This window comes from Apodemus sylvaticus, chromosome 11 (genome assembly GCF_947179515.1).
Source record: "Apodemus sylvaticus chromosome 11, mApoSyl1.1, whole genome shotgun sequence".
NCBI lineage: Eukaryota > Metazoa > Chordata > Mammalia > Rodentia > Muridae > Apodemus > Apodemus sylvaticus.
The window spans coordinates 94119815-94141395 of NC_067482.1; the positions used below are offsets into that span (position 1 = coordinate 94119815).

The 21581-nt window shown below is 42.1% G+C and overlaps 1 protein-coding gene across 5 annotated transcripts in view; it reads right to left on the reverse strand.

Moving 5' to 3' along the window:
• The window catches only part of Meis1 (Meis homeobox 1), a 140467-nt gene that overhangs the window by 99876 nt on the left and 19010 nt on the right, over positions 1-21581 (reverse strand). For all 5 annotated transcript variants that reach the window (XM_052198548.1, XM_052198549.1, XM_052198550.1 and 2 more), the window contains one exon: positions 9360-9471. In XM_052198548.1, coding sequence (XP_052054508.1) covers positions 9360-9471 — 112 coding nt within the window. The remainder of the gene's footprint in view (positions 1-9359; positions 9472-21581) is intronic.

Here is a 21581-nt window from a genome sequence, read left to right on the forward strand (position 1 = left end):
TGTATTTCCTTCAAGCCTATATGCAAGCAAGTTACAAACCCCATAACTTTTAGCAGTGACCCCATGACTTGTTCTCAGTGGGAATCATATTACATATGTGCCTGCTACAAATGCACTACCACATACTTCGCCTTCAGCGCTGCTTCAAAAGTAGATTCGATAAAGGGATTACTGATAGGCCTTATTAGTAAATGCATATTAAAGACAGCACTTACATGGCTATACTAGAAGATTTCAAATACTGGGATTTCAATAGAACTAGTGCCCCCATCTAATCCTGAATATTTTAATGTGTTAGTAAAAAATATTACTCTGTCAAAATTATCTACTGGCTTCATTGGACTGCCAAAGGAACTCAACCAAGATATCAAAATCCCCTGAAGAAGGTCAGGATGAATTGGCAGCCAGGTAGCTAATAGTAACTAAGAAATGATGACCCCTGGTCCCAGACTGGTTCCCCAGAGCTAGGCATTGAGGACTCAGCACAATCAAAGCTTCCAAGAATACCCAGTACTTAGTGACCATTTCACGACCATGTGCTTGATTTTCTTGGTAGCAAACACAAGCTTCCTTTTTTTTTTTTTTTTTTTTGGTTTTTTTCGAGACAGGGTTTCTCTGTGTAGCTCTGGCTGTCCTGGAGCTCACTTTATAGACCAGGCTGACCTCGAACTCAGAAATTCACCTGCCTCTGCCTCCCAAGTGCTGGGATTAAAGGCGTGCGCCACCATTGCCTGGCTAAACACAAGCTTCCTAAAGACAAACACAATGAATGGCCTGATACTCCCTGTAACTCACACCTGACACCCAGGAAGAACTTAATCATCTTTGATGAATTGAATAGAATATATACCTTTATACCGTGGTCCCTAAATACAGCTCCTGATAATGTCTTGATGTGTCTGCATTATAGACTATGATTCTAAGCTCTCTTTTTCTCCTTGGGCTATGTTAAAGGGACACGTCTCTAATATTAACTTCCTCACTTGTACCAACTTGCCAAGAATGACATGGTGTGGAGAATCTATGCCTGGAACAATGGATTCCCCCTCAATTATTTTTCTTGAGTAGAAACTACACCATGGGTTTAAACTGAGCCAGGATGTATGGAGAGCCAACCTAAAGAACCGGTTTCTTTTTCTTTCTTTTCTTTCCTTCCCCCCCCCCCAAGTTTAAGACCCAGAGCAGAGTTACAGGGGAAGGAACAAGAGAAAAGAAAAACCTTACCCAGGGACTCGATTGAATCATTAGAACTTTAGACCTGATTTTTAAAGCTAAGAGAAGCATTTTTTTTAATTATTTGCAGAAAATAGTAAAATTCATTTCATGAATAAGTGCCAAAAATATTTTATCTATGCTAGGTGTTTTTGGAAAATTCCTTAAAGCTTGGGAAAGAAAGACCAGAATATTATAATTATAAGTAACAATGCAGCAGGCTCCTCTTTTAAAAGACTTCAGCTCCTGGCCTAGAAGCTAGAGGATGTGTTGATCTAAGAGCATATTAGTGATCCTTTACCATTCCATTTCCCCTTACTGAAAAATAGTGTATGCTCCTCAGAAGGCAAAGTAAGCAGAGGCTTCGCAGAGTTTGTGTATGATATTAGAGTTTGTCAGCCATGCTACGACCCTTGCCCCTTAAAGGCAACAGCAACATATCAATGCGCAACTTGCATCAGTAACTACCTACTCAGACAACACAGGCCAGCACCAGCAGCAAATCCTGTGACATCACATACTAAGCACCCTATTCAACCCAAAGTAGAAGTAAAATAGAACTGTGTCTCGAAAGACACATTTAATTAATAGTACCTCTTCTAAGTTGCAAAAAATTGAGATATAGAACCTGGTAAGAAATACAGACTGAGTTCACACATAAATAAAAATGAACAATCAACAAAAAAACTAAGAAATGGCCCTGTTGACTAATGTCCTGTCTCGGCCAGTCGAGGGTCAGACCCATTCAAGCCCAATCACAGGAGAATGGAAGCAGTAGAGGTCAATGAGAGGCAAGCTGAAACTCCAGCTATCTAACTGACCTTCAGAGCTCGGGACAAATTGCTATCAGTCAATGTCAACTAATGACAGGAGCTCTTTGGCTAATCAATTGTTCTAAAAATGATCAAGAAAACTACTCACAGGACAGCTCATTTTCACATCAATGCCTGTGAAGTATGAAAAGCTCATTTTTTTGAGTTTTTAATAAGCTCATAAGTAAAGCAGTTACTTGGTAACAGAGGTCACCTTACAGAAAAAGACAGAACCTTTGTCTGTCTCTCACATATTCTTTTATTACCATATTATAGTAAAAAATATGCCATGGCTATGCCAGAGGGCTACATAATAAAGTAGGTAACATTCCATTTACTTTTGAGACAGAGATCTGTTAAAGAGAACTCTGTTGGTTCATCCATAATTCCACGTGCACTTTTTGGTTGTTTACAATGAAAAACAATGACCTCCAGTTTACCAGAGAGATTTTCTAGTAGGCAGGAGATGCCCTTTTAGTGAAAATGCTTAAAGCCAAGTTCATGGCATAAAAGTTACTGCTTAAGATGGTGAAGAAATGTTTCTTTAAGATACTTTTGTGATGTAGAAATCAAGCACATAGAGAAAAGAGAAGGATTAGTCACAAAGCTGGGACAGCAAAAGGAAAAGAAAGTGCACCACAAGGGCTTCTTGGGAAAACAATTCTTTACACAGCTAATCTATCCTGTCTGATAAGTTAATAACACGGTCTCTCTGATAACGGGTATTTGTGGAGAATAATAACTTCCTCTTTTCTTTTTTAAACCTGGCTTTTCCCACCCGAAAACTGTTTTCCTATCCTGTCCATCACTACATGTAAAGGTCTGGCCTGTATCTGTACTAGAGTAGCAAGTATAGACAAAGTGACAGAGTGGTCACAAGCTGAGGGCCAGGGTCTGTGGGCACAATTAGGTTTTACGTTGTCCCTTTCTCAAAAAGTGTTTTAATCAAACTACCTTAGAGAGTCAAAGAGCCATTGACACACGAGCAGCCCCAGGAGAGAAGCAATATTTAAGGAGCAAGTGAGAACAAATGTGATCACTCAGTCATTCTCCCAACAGACTAAGGAGGCAAAGAAAGGAAAGAGGGAAAGGAAGGAAGGGCGGAAGAAAGGACAGAAGGGGGAAGAATAGAAGAAGAAAGAGACAGAAAGAGAGAAAGAAAAAGGAAGGATTATTCAGTGTTTCTTCATTTTCTACATTAAGAATATCTTGTTTTTAAAACCAGTTGGATTTTCTTTAAAAGATAACTCTTTCTAAACAAGCAGTATTAACTTAATGTTTTTATCTGAAAAATTGCAAACAGAGAACAGTTTCAGATTACAACCTAAACCTGAGTTGCTACAGCACTTTTTCAAATTAAAATATCTTCTGTGGCCTCAACCACTCTCAAGTTGTCCATAGGAAAGAAATAAAGGAGGGAGGGTAACACTTAAGCCAAGCCATAATTGGAAGTATGTGAAAAATGAAGTGTCAGTTTGGTCAATAAAGGGCAAAGGTCAGGGGGAACTGCAGCCCCCAACTCTGTGCGAAATGTGCTCATTAAGACATCCAATCAGAGAGCTCCTTCTCACCTATCCCTTTATTCACCGGACAGCTGACTGTTTCAAATGCGTGGGTTTGGGCTGTTATTACTTTTCTTCTTCATGTAAAAAGGCGAGCTGGTATATAAATCCTTGCTCAGTCATCTGGAACACAATGTGGCCCTGCCCCTCCTCCCTCTCTGTCTCCCACCCCCTCTCCCACAACTCTGCCTGCTGGCCTCACTGCTCTGAACAAATGCCTAGAAATTCCCTGCAACAATACAGAGAACTGCCCTCTGCCTCTGTTGCCTGAACGCATGCGGAAGCTGGGTGGAGGGGCTGAGGGCAGTGGGCGGCGTCACAACTATTGATACTGTATGATCCAGAAATGGCACTGCTTGTCAATTATGTCCCCTTTAAAGAGACACTGCTTGGGCTTTTGCGTTTTCAGTGACTGGAGTCCTGCCCCTGAAGAAGGTCACAAGTGGGTTTGTTGTTGTTGTTGTTGTTTATTTTATTTATTTTTATTTTATGTACATTGGTGATTTGACTGACCATATGTCTGTATGAGAGTATCAGATCCCATGGAATAGGAGTTATAGACAGTTGTAAGCTGCCACGTGGGTGCTGGGATTGAACCTGGGCCCTCAGGAAGACCAGCCAGTGTTCTTAACCACTGAGCCATCTCTCCAGCCCCTCACAAGAGGGTTTTAGAGTCTCCAGTGATCACTGAACTCCTTTCAGATTGAAATGTTTCTCATCAAATTGCAGTCTCAAAATAATACTTTTTCTTTAGACACACACAGGAGAGAGAGAGAGAGAGAGAGAGAGAGAGAGAGAGAGAGAGAGAGAGAGAGAGAGAGAGAGAGAGAAAGAGAGAGAGAGAGAGAAGCTTTAAATGGGAAATCTTCTGCCGGGGAAATCTTCTGCCTCATCTTCTGTGCTCTAACTCTAGATTCAGGTCGTCTTTGAAGATGGGAAGTAGTCCAGGCTCTTACTACAGAATATAAATGAGTCATATCAAGCCCTGTGCTCCCTCTGGAACTCCACAGCCGTCGCTCCTCTTTGAATACAAAGCTAGGTCCTCACTCTCCAGCTCACCGACTTCACCCATTCCACAGCAGAGCTCAGCACCTGACCGGTTCAGGCACAGGAAAAGGGTGACTGTATTGGCAACAGAAAGAGGTCTGACAAACAGCCTACTTCCTATTTACAAGGCACATGAAGATACTGGATGGCATAGTACGTGGCAGGAACGTAGGTTCTGAGGTCACACCAACAGCAGTGAGCCTCAACATGTGACCTTCAGGTAACCTCTTAGCTTCTCTGTTTCCCCATGACCTAGTCCAAATGATGAGGGAATGGAAAGACACGCCTACCTAGCCAAACCCCCTTGCATCCTGTGCTATTATTTTTATCATCAGCTAGGCAGCTCTCTTGACTTTGGAGACATGTCCAAACTCATAATTCTGCCAATCATTAAGCAGCTTGTAATCCAGAATGGCTGCAGCTAGGAGTTTAGATCTAGGAGGGAAAGGTACTAGGTTGGCTAGGTGTTCTGCTCCAAACCACTTCCTAAATTAGCGCTGTGCTCTGTGCAGCTGGACACCATGCACAGAAAGATACAAGAGACATGGAAAGAGACATCTGCCAGTGTGTCCATCCACAAGCACACCACGCAGGAGTGCTGAAGACACTCCCCCTCCCCCCTCGCCCAGAGCAGACTGTGATCTTCTTGTATATCTCCTCTATTCCCTGTTTCTCCTGAAAAATGGGGAGCTAGCAAAGCACCAAGGGGATAAAACAGAATTTACTCTAATATCTTTGGAAATTCTTTCAGGAAAGTTACAGAACAGACAAAAAAAAGTCAGTGTGATAGCAATGACAACAGGATCAACAGACATGAAACCCTCCCTTCTAAAAGCCAGTTTTAAAGGGCTCCACTGTTGGAACCAATTTCCAGAAAGGGGTCATGAGTGTTAATGTGAAATGAAAGCAGTAGACACAGGAAGAGTTGTTGTGATAAGTAATTTCAATATTGTTATGGCTTAAATATGAAGTGTCCCATTAAAAGGGGCTCGTGTGTTACAGGTTTGGTTGTCAGCTGACAGCATTTGAAAAGTGAATGGACTTAAAGACATAAACCTCATCAATGGAGTGATCCGTCGACAGGTCCACAGTTGGATGGATTATTTGGAGAGGTAGCCTGGTTGGAAGAAGTAGGTCACAGGGCCATGTCCTATATCTTATCTTGTCCCTTGTCTTTCTGTCTCCTGTCTACCATCAAGTAACACATTGCTACCCCGCATGATGCCTCACCGTGCAGCCTCATCATACACAAACACACAAACACACACACACACACACACACACACATGGATGTGCAAGTGAGCAGACTGTCTTCAAGGTTGCAACCCTTGCAGAAGTGAGCCAAAATAAAGATAAATCTTTCTTTAACACATTGTTTCAAGATGTTTTGACACAGCAATGGAAGCCCAACATGGACATATTGTGCAAATCACGAGTTAACATTGAGTGTTTGAATCATAACATATTTGGAATCTTCATAATCATAGACCTTATCCATATTTTCTTTTGAGTGCCTACACTTTGATTTATTTATTTATCCCTATGCAAAATTCATCTTGAAATTATTTCATTGATTATACATTATTAATTTGAAAAAGATCAGGTGTTAGAGAATTGCCAAAATTGCCGGAGCTCTAAGAAAGTTATTGCACTTTCTGAATGTATCTGGAAGTTAAGATTTTTCTAGATGACTTACTTCCTTGAAGGTTCAAAAAATACAGGACTCATATGAAATGTACATAGGTGGTTAGTACCTACACTGTACAGAAGACAAGCTATTTAACAGACAGCCAAAGCTTAAGGGACATTTTATATGTCTGTCTATCTATCTACCCATTTATTTATTTTGTTCCACAGCTACCCTAATGAAGTGATCAAAAAAAAATTAACAATAAGTACAATTCAAATAATGTAGTGAAGAAAGTTTTGAAATGTGTCCTGCTCTTGCCTGTGAGAGAAGCACCTCTTTGGGAATGTTCTTGACAGATTTAGTTCTTTCTTTCTATTGGGTATGTATGAGGGCGTATTTATGGATTTACAAATCTTTTGAAGAGGGCTGTTATTTATCCAGTTGACTAAAAATGGGCTCAAACTGTGTAAATAACTATTTAGGACACATCCGATGAGCCAGACGCTGGCATTGCTTCCACTCCCGTGCCTGCCAGAAGAGGCAGAAAGGAAGAGATGCCACTCTGCGCAGTTAATCCGGACGCTGCACAGACGATCAGCTCCGCAGGTCTCAGGGAGGAGAAAACAGGTTTAGGAGGGTCCTGGTTAGCATGGGAATGCCCACTCACAAGTTGTTTTAACAACCCTTTCAGGCATCATTCTGCATTCAGCGGGCATAAACTTCATGGTGCCAAAGAAAAGCCACCAGGAAAGCAAGGAAGACTAAAGGTTTACTTCCTTTTCCTGCTGCTACAAGCTACAGAAAACTCCTTGCTCTCGGAGGGGGTAACGGGCTTTGGATCTTTGGTGGAGAGGTAAGGGAAAGGATGGGATGAGAAGAATCTTACAGGCAGGAAACTTATGACAGGTGGGTCTACACTGCATAGGGTCCTCGACCCATCCTGACCCTTATCTATCTCGTATTAACCTCCTCTGCTTTGTCTGGCACAGAGGTTGAATTTAGTGTTGTTTTTTTTTTTTTTTTGAAATTTTAAAATTTATTTTTATTTACAGGGTTGTGTATGTTCCAGTACTCAAGGAAGCCAGAAAGGGGTATCAGGTTCCCTGGAACCGAAGATACAGGCAGTTATGAGATGTTTAATATGGGTGCTAGGAATGGAACCCAGGCCTTCCGCAAGGGCATCGGTGCTCTTAAAGACTCGAGCCATGTCTCCAAGCCCAGGCTTGTTTTCAAGTGATAGCCAAGATGATTCAAAGGAGATGTTTGAAATGAAACAGCAGGAGTGGAAAGCTAGTCACATACAGGGGGTGTGGCTCCTGGAGATATGCTCACCACTGTCTGAGCTTTGGGACATCCATCACTGGTCCAGTGTAAGAAACATGCAAACTCCTAATTTCTGGTCCCAGCTACGGGTAGAGCAGGCAGGGGATAGCGCCAGATCTTTGTCCTTCAAAAATCCTCTGATTGTGTTTGAGAAAACTTGTGCATTCCAGTCCTAAATTCTAGCATACTTCCTCAGTCTTTAAGCTTTTATGCGTCGGGTAAACGACCCACTGATCCTTGGATGATATATGTTTTTTAAAAGCAAGAAATGAAAGCAAAAATGAAACAAAACACTAGGCTGTGACCCCTGTAGCAGCTCTGGGCTGTAGGAAAAAGAATTTAGATTGCATTTACACCTTTTTGAGAAACCCATAGTGTAAGGTGGAATTGTTCAAGCCGGGCCTCAGATAGAAAGTGCTGACAGTACCCTAGCTCTGAATGGCAATACTGTAACACATACAGGCACACTTGGAAGAAAAAAAAAAGGCCTCTTGGATTTATGCTGCATATCATTTCCCAGTAAAAGTCAGAGGTCAGAGGTCACCTGCTTCTGCCTCAGCTCTGGGCTGGCACACTATTCCGGGCTCCATTTTTACTAGGCTTCTACCTCTGATGAAGTCAGAAAAAAAAATTTTTTTTTGAACAATAAAATGTCTCCAATGCTCAATTTGCAGAAGTTATTTCTGGGGTGGGGCGGGGTTGTGGGGACACCACACATATGCCTTAAAAAAAAAAGAGCATCCCTGCTCCTGTTTCCCAACCGATCATGCTAAATCCGTTGTACACTATGCAGTTCTAATTGGTGCATCCCAATTAAGTTACAAGACCAAATTCCTTTCTTGCTGAATAACACTCCAGTAAAAAAATGATCACCATATCAAATTTTACACAACCAATACTGTGGACTCAGGGACAACTCCAGTCTTTCACAGTCAGTATGCAAACTTTTTAACTTTACTTTCATTAATTGCACACAAGATCCTTAGGAGCAAGGCCCTCCTCCAACATCTAGATATTGAGTCTCCTTGCTGCTGAAGACTACAATGATGTTTAAGCCTTATTTCTTACCAGTTATCATAAGGCATAAGTCCATGAACACCCCCCCCCGCCCCTGTGGAAACACAAGTATGCATCCAAAGAGAGACACAAAGGAAGTGATTCCCTCCTGTGTCTAACCTGGCTTTGCAAAGAAGCTAAACCTCAAAGAGAATCAAATAAATAAAACCAGAAAAAAATGGCCCCAGTGCAGAGGGAAACCTACCATAGGTGGACAAATTACCTAGCAAACACATGTTCTACTTTTGATAATACTGGGATCAAACTGAGGGCCACATGCATGCAAGGCAAAGCCTCTACCACTGAGCTAGGTGGCCAGCTCTTTCTAAGAATCTTAAGCTGTTGCTTATTCGGACTTTCTAAAAAATCTTTAGACAGTGTTTATTTGGACTCTTAATGGAGGGTTCTTCCTGGTACCTCGAGAAGTCCCAAGGATGTCACAGCAGGGGAGTAGTACCACCATGCTATCTGTGCACATTTAAATTCCTCCTCTCTTTCTCTAATCTTGCCCCAATTGATTCATGAAGGTGACCAGGTGACAGGCAACTGGAATGGCCCTGAAGAATCGGGCAGAGACTGAACAAGATGAGTAGATTCTCCCAATATATGGGATTTATGCTGTCAGAGAAGCTCTATGAATAATAACTGACTTCCTGGCCTTTTTCAACCCTTGAGCACAAAGCAAGAAGCAAGGGAGAACGAGAACACCTCTCCTACCTTGCTCACTGCTGTTGTCCCCACTGTGTGAAGTGTGGCCACCGCTGGAAGGGCCCGGGGTTCCTCCTGAACGAGTGGATGCCGTATCATCATGGTCTCTATTCCAAGAGGGCTGTGGGGCACAAATGAGACAACTGAGTCAAAGCCATCTGCAGACAGGGTGTGATCCCATCAGACGATGAGGACAAACTGGGGAGGGCTACAGGGACACCATGACACCATTCCTAATCTTCAGAACGGGTCCTGGCTCAGGGCTGCCTAGGTATGTTGAAAAACTGCCAATTTCAGCTTCCAGATTATAATAGTCAGTCTGTAAGTAATCGCATGCTTTATTAACAAGGAAACTATTTCAGACAAAGGGGGGCATTGCTAACCCTTGAATCTAACCATACCTTACCCTCTACTACACTAAAAATGCCAAATGGGAGTGCTGGTCTCCAACACTGTGTTCCAGAGGCCTCTTCCTCATTCTAGGAGACAAACCTGTCAGGTCTTTCAAGATCTCACAATCTGACCTGGTCCATAATAGCTAGTGTGGCAGCTGTTTGCCTGATGGTACACCACAAATGGATCGGAACAGAGACACAAAAGAAAAGCTAACAATAGATTCACATGGACTGTGTACACTTAGCCCCATGCCGAGCCTTCTTGTACTATTGAACAGAAAACAGATGTTGCTTCTTATCACTGGGTGCATTTGAAAGTAACATTCAGATTGGCTATAAATTCAATTCTTAGGGAAAACAATCATGGTGATACTTCTTCCAAATCTCGCTTTATCACCAGAAAAGACTTGAATGAGCTTTTAGTACTTGCTTTCAAAACCAGCCTCATGAGTCACTCACTGGTCATCCCCTGCAGTAGGAGTGATGATATAGGATAGAAACTGGCTCTTGGCTGCGAAGTGATGTTTGTCTTCAAGATTATTAGTGGAAAAGCAAGATGATCTTATGTGTAAAATATGTCTACAGCATTTCAGTCATAGCTGGTCATGCTTCATGACTCTGTTGTAGTAAAGTTTATTGACCCTTGCACAAGTGGACTATGCCTAGCAGATTCACTGCTCTTTGTTTATTCCTTGAAAAGCATTTACCCATCCCAGAGACAATGAGAAGCGCTGAGAAGAGCAAGAATTCAGACATCCAGGAAGATCCTGCCCACAAGGCCTGCTGCACTGGAACCCCAAGAGAGACCTAGTGTTCCTCCACTGGACACCTCACCCCACCCTTGAAGGCCTCAGGACTGGTGCCACCACACCCCCAAATGGAACCAAGCCACAGAGCACATCACTTGTATGTTTAAGGCACCCATCGTACATATTCTCAAAAATATTGCTAATTGATGTATGGATTCAATGATTGAGAGATATGTGAACTATGAAAGGAAAAGCGTGGGTTTTTTTTTTACAGACACACATTTTAAAGCATCCCAGAAGAATGCTGTAAGATGCAATCTGGAACACATGCTCAGAATGCAAACAGTTAATGCATAAATTTTCAGTTTGTACAACTGCAGCTCTAAAAGGGGGACTTGTTTATTCAGAGCTCTGCAGAGAGAATGGTACAGCACCCAGGGGACAGACAATGCCAGGCACAAAACCCCGGTGCCTCGACATGTAAAAGGATGTTTTTCTGTGTGCTACAAATCCCACTTGAAAATATAATTAGAAGGAGAAAATGGCAAACTATTGCATTAACTGTAATTGAACAAAAGACCAGCAAGGCGTGTGGGAGGCTGCAGGAGCCCGTGGGAGTCTCAGGATGCATGAGCTCCTGCGAGTGACGTCTCCTGGGCACTCTCATTTCCTTTATGTTGTCCCTCACTACTATTGTTGACTGGTGATCTGACTTGTAATTAATAGAAAGGCTAGCAATAACAAGCTAAAATACAGAGCGGCAGCCTAACCTCATCAGAAACACGGTGGTTAATCTGATTAAGAGCAGGACTCCAAAAAGGTGACTTAGAACTAGGGAATCATTCCATGTCGGGCAGGAAACTGCCCTCCTTTCTGCCACAGCAGACCTGATATACTCACTATCTTTTAATGAGCTCTGCTGATTTATTCTGTTCGACTCCGCTCCCTCCCCCACTTCTCTACTGTGCAGGATGTAGATTAATTCAATGCTTAATTGTTTAGTAAATTCAATTTTCCACATTCTATTCTGCATAGCTTTAGCTAAGGTTCTTAAATCTTCAGCGGTGAGCCCTGAGCTCAGTGTTTGTGGTCTGTGCCCACCTTTTTCATTACCGTTTTTCTTCATCCACCACTTAATTCACCATGAAAAGATTTTCCTTGCTGGAAATTCTGATTCCGCTATGATCTGTGAGGCATTCCGATTCATTGCATTTTCATTGTGTTGGGTCTTAGATGCGGGCTCCTCTTTTCTCACAGCTATGGCCACATTATACAGGCATTCATGCAAGAAGTGTTGGATTCCACCTCAGTTTATCCAAATTTCGTGCAACCTATACGTTTAAATTTGTGTGTTCGCCAAAAGGCACCCATATTTTCCAGCCAATATCATTCTTCTGAGAGCCTTCCTCTTCCAGGAGGCCTGTGAATACTGGGCACAGCTCCCTGCAATGAAGTCTAACTTTTTGTGGCCCTTTCTTGAATTAGCATCGTGTATTAGCATTTCAAGAATGGTGTAGTCACATGAAACTGAGCATCAGAAGAAATCCACAGGGTTACCAAAACAGAACAAGAATTGTGCTTACTTCAGTTCATTAAGCAAGATTAAAGTCCAACTATCAGAATCAGCTCATGAACTCTTCCAGTATAAATATGTAAGAGAGCCCTAATCAGAAAGAACTCCCCCAAAAGCCATCTACCAGGGTGTTTCAGTTATAACACATGTCTCTAACTATATGTGGTCTTACAAAACAGCATCATCATTTTGAAATTAAAATATGTGCATGTGATTAAGTATATAAATCTGTGAAGTTGTGAGTTGCTTGGGGCCACTTGGAAAGTGAGGCTGACAGAATAAATTCAGCAGTGCATTGAGTTAGATGCACAGCGACTCTTAGTCATGGCCCTAAATTAAGTCTCAAAGAAGCTTCTTGTCTTCAGTGTATATAATTTCAGTGATGGCTATATTGTCATCTTCGAGAAAGCCACTAAGACAAAGTCCCTAACCTGAAATCCAATTACCACCTATGGAATATGTCGGGGGTAGGGGGGACATCTGTTCTATTAATTCATATATTTATGTACATACTTATTTGCATATTTTCCTACAGGCTGGGGGATGTCAGTAACTGTCCATCAAATCTCAAGGGGGCATGTGACTCTAGAAGTATAATAATCATTAGTTTAGGGGATACTTACAGGCCTAAACACAAAGCTAGAGAGGCGACTTCTGAAGTCACTGAGTCTCCACTTGTGGGACTGCAGTGTGGTATCCTCCAAACAGGACTCGACTGTCATAGATGGGAAGAAGCAGCTGAAACCGGCCCTCTATCAGAAGTTCTTCTTGTGTAATAATTATATGTGTGTAAATATTATATGCTGCATATAAAATAACACTACTTGTGTTTCTAATTGTAATACCTCAAAAGACAGCAGTTTAAAATATTTGAAGCAAGAAATAGTTTTCACCTTTTTCCCTTGCTGTGGCAGCTAAAAAGTTTCTGGGTTTTGTTTGTTTGTTGGGGTTTTTTGTTTGTTTTTCTTTCACTTCTTAAAAATGAAAAGTCTCATTTGGTTTGCTCTCTTTTCAGTGTCTTAATTCTGGTCCTTCCTATTGAAAGAGGGTTGTGCAGACATCTGGTAGTGGGCAGCCGTGACCTCTCCTGACTGTAGGCCATTTCAGGACAAGGACAGTAGCTCATTCTGTCCAAACTACTCTTTTAAGAGTTTGGAACAACCCACAGCTAAAGCTAAGGGAACTAGTTAGAATTATTGTTCTGACTTTCCCAACCCTATCTCAACAGAGTGCACATTAAAACACACAGGCTCTTTGCATCTCCGCCTTAGACTTTTGGATGTTTTGAGGCCTCTCCCTACCTTGTGCATTGTCCTTGGACAATTCCTTTTACTAGTGTAAAGTGGATTAGCACAGATATAGACTAGGCTTGTATCTGTGGGTGTCTTCTCTGCTCTCATGACTTATATGAACCACAGTGTGATCAACCACCTCTGTGCAACGATGCCTGCTTTATGTGACAAGTCTTTGTCCAATGCCTTCTATTCATTGTTTTGCTTCTTTGTTTAAAGACAGTCTCACTTGAGGGCCAGCTCATTGTGTAGACCATAATGGCTTCAAGCTTACAACAATTCTCCTGCCTCCATCTCCTCCAACTCCAACTCCTGCAGGTATGCAGCAGTTTGGTTTATTCTGTCTGATTCTCCATCCTGATCCATAGCACACCATCCTCCATGGTAAAGCCTCAGTAACCATCTGTGCCCTCCCTCTCCCCTCGTTCCATAATTATGAGAGTCATCGTGCTTTATCCACTTTTACCACTAGATAACTTGTCACACAGATCTCCCCAGCTTGGGGAGAACTGAGTTTCACCAAAGCCTGAGCCCCATGAAGGCAGGGATAGCACTGCTTTTCTCGCCATTAGGTTCTGAGTATCAAGCATAGCCCTGTGATGGTGCTCATGAAATGATGCGGAATGAACTGCTCCCTACTGCCTGCGGAGTACAGTCTGAGTTCATTAGCCTGATTCACGAAGCCTGCAGAGCCTCTCTGGGGGCCATTCCTCTCCTCGTTGCTTGTCTTCTAGCAAACCCTGCCACATGCGATCACTCCAAGCCTAATCCCTTCCTCCTCTGTCTGTGATGGCCTGCCCTGCCCTATAAGACCCAGACACTAGGTTTTTTCCTTAGTATTTAAGCCTTCTCTGATACATCTCTGCTGTCCTCACATGAGGCTCTTTTCTCTGGAGTACTCAAACAGCCTCATCTCACCTGTCACATTTACCACCCTGTTGCTTTGTGGCAATCTGCTGTGCCTGTCTACAGTTCTCTGCAATGAATACTTCAGAACACACCCTATTCATCTTTTGTTTCCCATCCTAGGAAGTATTTTTATGACAACACACATAAATGATTTTAAAGTATCTTCTGCCTCTGTGTGTGTGTGTGTGTGTGTGTGTGTGTGTGTGTGTGTGTGTCTGTGTCTGTGTCTGTGTCTGTGTGTCTGTCTGTGTATCTACGTCTCTCCCTTGGTGAGTATGAACACTCAAGTACAGGTGCCCCTGGAGTTATTAGATTCCCTGGAGCTGGAATTACAGGCAACTGGGAGCTATACAACATGGATTCAGGAAACCAAACTCCTCTGCAAAAGTACTACACTTAACTTCTGAGCCATCTCTCCAGCCCCACAAATATATTTTTGAGCAAATGAATAGATTAATCAATAGACAGGGATCTCTACTTGATCATACCCGATATTGTGTTTATGTCTAACATTACAAAACAACTACAGATACTTGAAGCATCTAAATATGTCTCAAATACTTATATCTACTGCAAAAATATATTAATATCTAGTTGTAGCATAGCACAGGAAGGGAGGGAGGGAAGGAAGGAAGGAAGGATATAGAATTAGGCAAATCAAAAAACCTTGGTGAACTACTCACACAGTTTTAGACAAGTCACAATTTCTCTCACCTTAATGACTTTATATGTAAAATTAAATTTTAAAGAAATGTCCCTCCCCAGAACAATTGGAAGAAAGGCACAAGGAGGAGGGTTAAGGAAGGACAAGAGATGGAATGGAGAGTAAATATGAGCACTATGGCATACAGGCATGAAAATAAAAATATCACGTAAAGAAAACTTTAAACCTGTGCCCTGTGCAGATATGGTGTATACATGTTGCAAGCATGCAGTGACAGCACTAGAGCTCGAACAGGAAAGTTAGAAACATCTACACATACAGGTGTATCCCTCAGCCCACCCCCACCCCTGTCAACCTGACACAAGCGAGGGCCACCTGGGAAGAGGGAACCTCGATGGGAAAAGGCTCCCTCCCATCAGATTGGCCTTTAAGCAAGTCTATGGGGCATTTTCTTACTGACCAGTGCGAGAGGGCCCAGTCTATCGTGGAGAGTGATGCACCTGAGGAGGCGGTCCTGCATTTTATATGAACCCAAGATGAGCCAGACATGAAGCAAGCCATTGAGTAAGCCGTGTTCTTCCATGGTCTCTGCTTCCGTTCCTGCCCTGAGTTTCCTGCCTTGAGTTTCTGGCTTGGCTTCCTCTGATGATGCCCTTTGTTACGCAACTGTAAACTCTGTAAACCCTTTCCTTCTCCATGTTGCTTTTGGTCATGATATTTATCAAGCAACAGACAAAGAAGCTGAGCTAGGCCATTTCCCAGCTGGTCTATATCCAGAGAATGCAAATGGATTTTCCTTCCACCTCAGAATAGCATTACTTCACAGTGGTCTGCTTGTTCCCACCTCATCAAGTTCAACTTTGTATCTAATGTTATAAATTACTTTATAGTATTCAAAATAATTTGATGTTTCCTCTCAGCTTATCACTAGTATCAGAATGATATTAAAATCTTTTTTTTCTAAACTAAAATTAAACTTTTTTTTTTTACTGTAAAATAATAGAGATATCTCTTCCCTCCTGGTCTCTCTCAAAAATGGTGGAGAAATGAGTCTGGTGATCTTGATAGAGAAGAGGACTCCTGGCTGCTATGGAAAGTCAATGGAACACGTTGGGTTCAAAGTTGAAAGGTCATCTACACCTGTCATCAGGTACTCACTGGATACAGACCAGATGCGTGCTCTCAAACCACCAAGGCTCTCTAACAACGAATCTCTAATGACTTGGAAGAACTGAAACCTTTGAATTTTGTCAAAGGACAGAGACTGAGATTTCCCGATCCAGAGAGTCCTGGTCCATGTAACGCACATGCTCACATACTTGATGGTCATGTGCACACTCATTCACAGCCCCACACCTACATATGTCATGCGCACCTGCACACACATATCACACTTAGCCATTATCACCGAGGATAGAGCTGCCAAAGGGCACCATCCCACCACACCAGGAGAGCCACAACTAATTAACCCCAGCTCTCTACTTTGCCCTCCGAGGTGTCCTTCTCAGATCCTCACAAGCACATGGTATCAGCCAATGTGATTCTTGACAAACCCTGTAACCAAAAATACCATTCAAGGGAAAAGGCCAGAAAGGCACAAATGCAGAGAAACTCATAGGAAGGATGAGCCAAGTGGGTCACTTCAGGGGGAAACAGGATCCTATTTGCCAGTGTGGACTTAAGACTGGGAAATGTGAGAATTTAGCACTGGATAGACTGCACTCCCAATGCTGTCCTTATAGATTCCATTTGCATTTGCTTTAGAGCCAAAACTCACTGTCCATCACTAAACTCCATTGAGCCACTATTTATTAGACACCTGAGCTTTGTAGAGATGAAGGAGGGATGTTCTTCTGACATCTCTCCTTCTACATCTTCTCAACTTAAAATATAGAAAACTAAGGAAAAAAACATAAAATTCATTATAGGCATTTACAAAGGTTCCTGGAACTCATTAAAGACAATTCAGCTAACCAAAGGAAGTTCAGGCTGGCAGTGTGCTTGGTTTTGTTTTGTGTTTGTTTCCTTGATTTAATGGAGTAAATCTGTGTCTTCCCCCCCTTTATGCTTTTAGTCAGTTTTTTCAATGTCTGAAGCATTCAAAACATTAATACTTTGATATACACGAAGGCTGTGGCGTGAAGGTCCACATCAACATGTTTTAGAGAGGGTCTGGAGAGATGGCCCTATAGCCAAGAACACTGACATCTTTTCCAGGTGACCTGGCTTGATTCCCAGCACCCATACAGAGGGTCATGACCATGTGTAGGTCCAGTGCCAGGGCATCCGATCTCCTCATGTGACCGCTGCAGATCTGTATGCATACCCACAAAACACCAATACACTTAAAAAATAATAATAAAGTTTAAAATATTTGAGCAGTTTCAGAAATTATTTAAACATTAAGCAGGGCACTTGAGATTAAACATCTCCAGGCCCACATCTCCTGCTGAAGGATTACAAAGTGTGGGAAGCAATTGCTGGTGACAAAAGGTTTGATTTCTCTTACTTTATTTCATTTCATTGTGTGTGTGTGTGTGTGTGTGTGTGTGTGTGTGTGTGAGGGATGCATATGTCTACTTATCTACTTATACAACACACAACCACAATGCCCCCAGAGGTCAAAAAAGAGCACTTCAACACCTGGAGTTGGCTTTAGAGGCAGTTGTAAGCAGGGGTGTTGGTTATCTGGGTGACAAGTGTTCTTACCCATCAACTGCTGGCTTTTTAAAATGGTGTCTCCTGGGTACACTCGATCCTACTGTCTTCACCAACTCATCGGTCTCTTCTCAGTTTCCTCTCTTCCTTTACCTCACTTGCTTACCTTCTCCAAATCTGCAGGCCTGCACAGTTCTTTGTTTTTGAGACAAGGTCCTTGGCTGTCCAGGAACTTACTATGTAGATCAGTCTACTCTTGACCTCATAGAGATACACCTTCCTCAGCCTGCTGAGTGCTGAGATCAAATATCTTTTTCACCACACTTGGCTAGGTCTTATTATGTTCCTATTTAAAATGGCAATAAAATGGGCTTTTACTTCACTACTAGAGGCCCAAGGGTTAATTTTGAAGACTAGGGCAGATGGCAAATCTGTGGTAAGGCAATGGAAGTATAGCATCCTCTCTCAGGGTCTGCGGCTGTCACCAAACAATCACACTTCCTCTGCTCACAGTCACTGTGTGAACTCTTAATCTAGATACATATCTGGTTGGCTATCTAGTCATTCCTTAGGCATAGCACCCACTGCCCTGGTGCTAGCTGGTATCTTCCTACATAATACAAGTATGAAACCTTAATCACTGAGCAACTTTGCTGTATTGCATGCACATGCATAAGCATGCACACACATTTACATTGTGTATATGTTATTTGTTATATGATGTTATATGATATATATGTATCATCATGTATATAGATGATGATATATAGCCATAGCGGGTAATTTGTGGAAATAAAGACAGCGTCTGTTGAACTGAATTCTATATTTCCTGGTTCACATATACCCAAATAAGTCCTAGAAATGCTAATTTTTCCAAACACTGAATCCCCAATCTTTGTGTAATGAGGCATGTAGAGGAGGAAGAATTTTTGTGCTTTAAAAAAATAAGTTTGGTGAAAATTCTTCAAGAAGTTATTTCATCTATAAATAAAAAGCTTTTGATCAGGTGACTGTGTGAGTGCCAAGAATTATTGAAGCCCAAACTCACAAAGTAAAGTGTGTGCAGTGCACAGGCCTATGCACACGGAAGCATCTATTTACCATGTGCATAAGCATAAGGTAAAAAAGCCATAGAGAATGATTTTAAATGCTATAAACTTTATCATAATGAAATTTAAAGCAGCTTGGCCAACAGATAAGACATTTTAAATCCACTAGCCCTTATCCATGCCACCTTCACACAAATGTCCATGCTTCATTCTCTTCTCAATACCTGGAGTCTGGCTACCACAGCACGTAGGAGGTGCAGAGAGAAGGAAGCTCAGAGACAGAGTCTGTCCCAGTGCCTCTTAAAATCCTTCTTTCCCACAGCTGGCATCTTTTAGGTCTCTACTCTGAAATTCTCGGGACTATTAATATACATAGTTGAGAAGATACGTGGAAGAATTTAAAGATGAACAATGCAAAGCAAAGATCTATAAACACAGAAGAACACCCCAAATATTTTGAAAGCATTTCCTGACGAATCCATGCAGCACTGGCAGAGTCTCCCAAGCATTTCTGCCTTGAGAATCAGTATTAACATCATCCTTCCAAGACCTCCCTGTGGCCCCAAACAGTAGATAACAGGTTTCCAAAAGGGGTACATTCAGCAAGTTACAAGGCAAAAGAATAATCACAGCTAAAGGGCAGTTGACAAGTATTGACGAACAGTTTTACCCAAATCTCAAAACTGGCATAGAAAATAGATAAGTCATTTAGAGAAGGCTCAAGTGCACCACGCGTTCCAATTCTACTAAGTAGGCTGATGGAGGGGGACCACAAGCAGTGAGCAGAAGGGCAAGGAAAGCCTGAGTCTCCTAGTGAGTGTGTCTACGCCACGGACAACAGAATGTGTCTTTAGTCCCAGCCACAGGGCAGGCTGAGCCCAGTAGTTCAAAGCCAACATGGGCAACACACTGACAAGCTACCTCAAAAATCAACAAACAAATAAAAAACAAATAAATAACCTTCCTTTTCTCTTATTTGCTGCTTTGGAAATCATACCTTGGAATGTTAGTTCACAGCATTTAACCTTTGAGTGAAACAAACCGATCCAACCAGTACCACCGTATTTGCAAATATTTATTTCTAAATACTTCCAGCCACACTCTGTATCTGATAGCTTTCTACTGAATTTGTGTTATCTTTGTATTGTTTCTACTCAGCAGTGGGGAAGATTCGGTAACTAAATGCTAGCATGCACAGTGTTATAAAGTCCCTCATATGAGACTGTTTGTGTGCCAGTGTTTTATCATCTATTTGAAACTCAATGCTAGTCCTTCAAAGAAATTAAGATAAACTCAGAGGTGTCTTATATGAAACAACCACAAACCACAAGCTTCCTAAGCAAGCATTCTACCAGCAAAAGCACCCAATGATGCTTAAAACTTTGCATCCTTAGCACACGTTATAAACAGCTGCATGAGCACAGCATACTCACAATCACAAGATCCATCCAGTACTGCCATCTGGGTTACATCGTGAAGAGTGAGTTTTCAGTGTTTGCTACAATAGCTCAGAAAGTTGTCTGAGGGTCAAGTCTCCTCCCTCTTCCTCCCCCTTCTCTCTGTCTCTGTCTCTGTCTCTCTCTCTCTCTGTCTCTCTCTCTCTCTCTCTCTCTCTCTCTGTCTCTCTCTCTCTCTCTCTCTCTCTCTCTCTCTCTCTCTCTCTCTCTCTCTCTCTCTCCTCTCTCTCCCTATCTCTCTATACGTACCTGTATCTCTCTTTCTTTCTCTCTCTGTCTCTCTCTGTCTCTGTCTCTCTCTGTCTTTCCTTCTCTCTCTGCCTGTTTCTCTATCTTCTCTATCTGTATATCCTACCCCCATCTCTATTCTCTCAAGAGTCTCACTATGTAGCTCTAGCTGGCCTATAATTCTGTAGACCAGGCTGGCCTCCAACTCACAGAGCTCGGCCTGCCTCTGCCTCCCATTTCTGGTGTGCATCACCACTCCCAGCTGCTTTGATGCATTTTGTTCTGTTCTGTTTTGGCTTGTGTTTTGGCTTGGGTTGGGTTTTTGTGTTTTGTTTATTTTGTTTTTTGACAGCGTCTTATTGGCCTCAAACTCTCAGTCCTTTCACCTCATGTAGTTGCTGAGAGCTGAGATTACAGGAGTGTGCCAAGCTCAGTCTCCTTTTATTCTGTGATTGATAGCAGAATAATAATGACCTACTTAAAAGTAACAATTATATTTCTCTTGAAGCGCTATAATTATAAAATTTTCTATAAAACAATACCTGTGTCAAATAGTACCCATCTTTTTTTTGTCAAGTCAATTGATGTTTTTGAAAGATGAGCAGAGTGTAATTAAAAAGAAAGCACATTGTTTAATGGAGTGCTTGGGGGCACTGTTTGACACAGTTCTTGAGGTACTCCCTGATTCTCAGTAGTTCTCATGGTGCGTGGGTTGAGTGGGGAACGACAGGAGAGGCTCACCAAGATGAAGTGATGTCACCTCTCAACCAAAGTGCACATTCAAATTTGTGTGCCTTGTCCCTAGACCACATTGGTGGAGGTTCAGGGGGTGGGTGGGGGAGATTGCCAACTGCCCAAGAGAGTGTAGAAGTTAGCAAACTTGTTTGTTTTTTCTCAAGTGTTCCCAAAGTTTTACCTGGTCTACTTTTAGAAATCCATACCAGAAAGCCCCCAATCTTGATCTGACGAAGAAAAAACTCATTACTTCACATCCCATCTTGTCTTCTCCTCCCATCCTGGAGACTTTCATTTAACATTGATGCTTATGATGGCTCTAATAAAATCTTGTCTAACTTCCTTAACAGATTTGCTGAAGCATTTCTGAGTGTTTATATTTTCAACCAAGATTAATTCTGTTGTTTCTGAGAATTTCCAAATCTTTAAGCTTCCTGGCAGTGTTAAATTTGGAGGTGAGGAGGCGATTTATTCACCCTTTCCCAGGATTTATGTCAAATACCGTCTTCAGGGCGAAGCTTC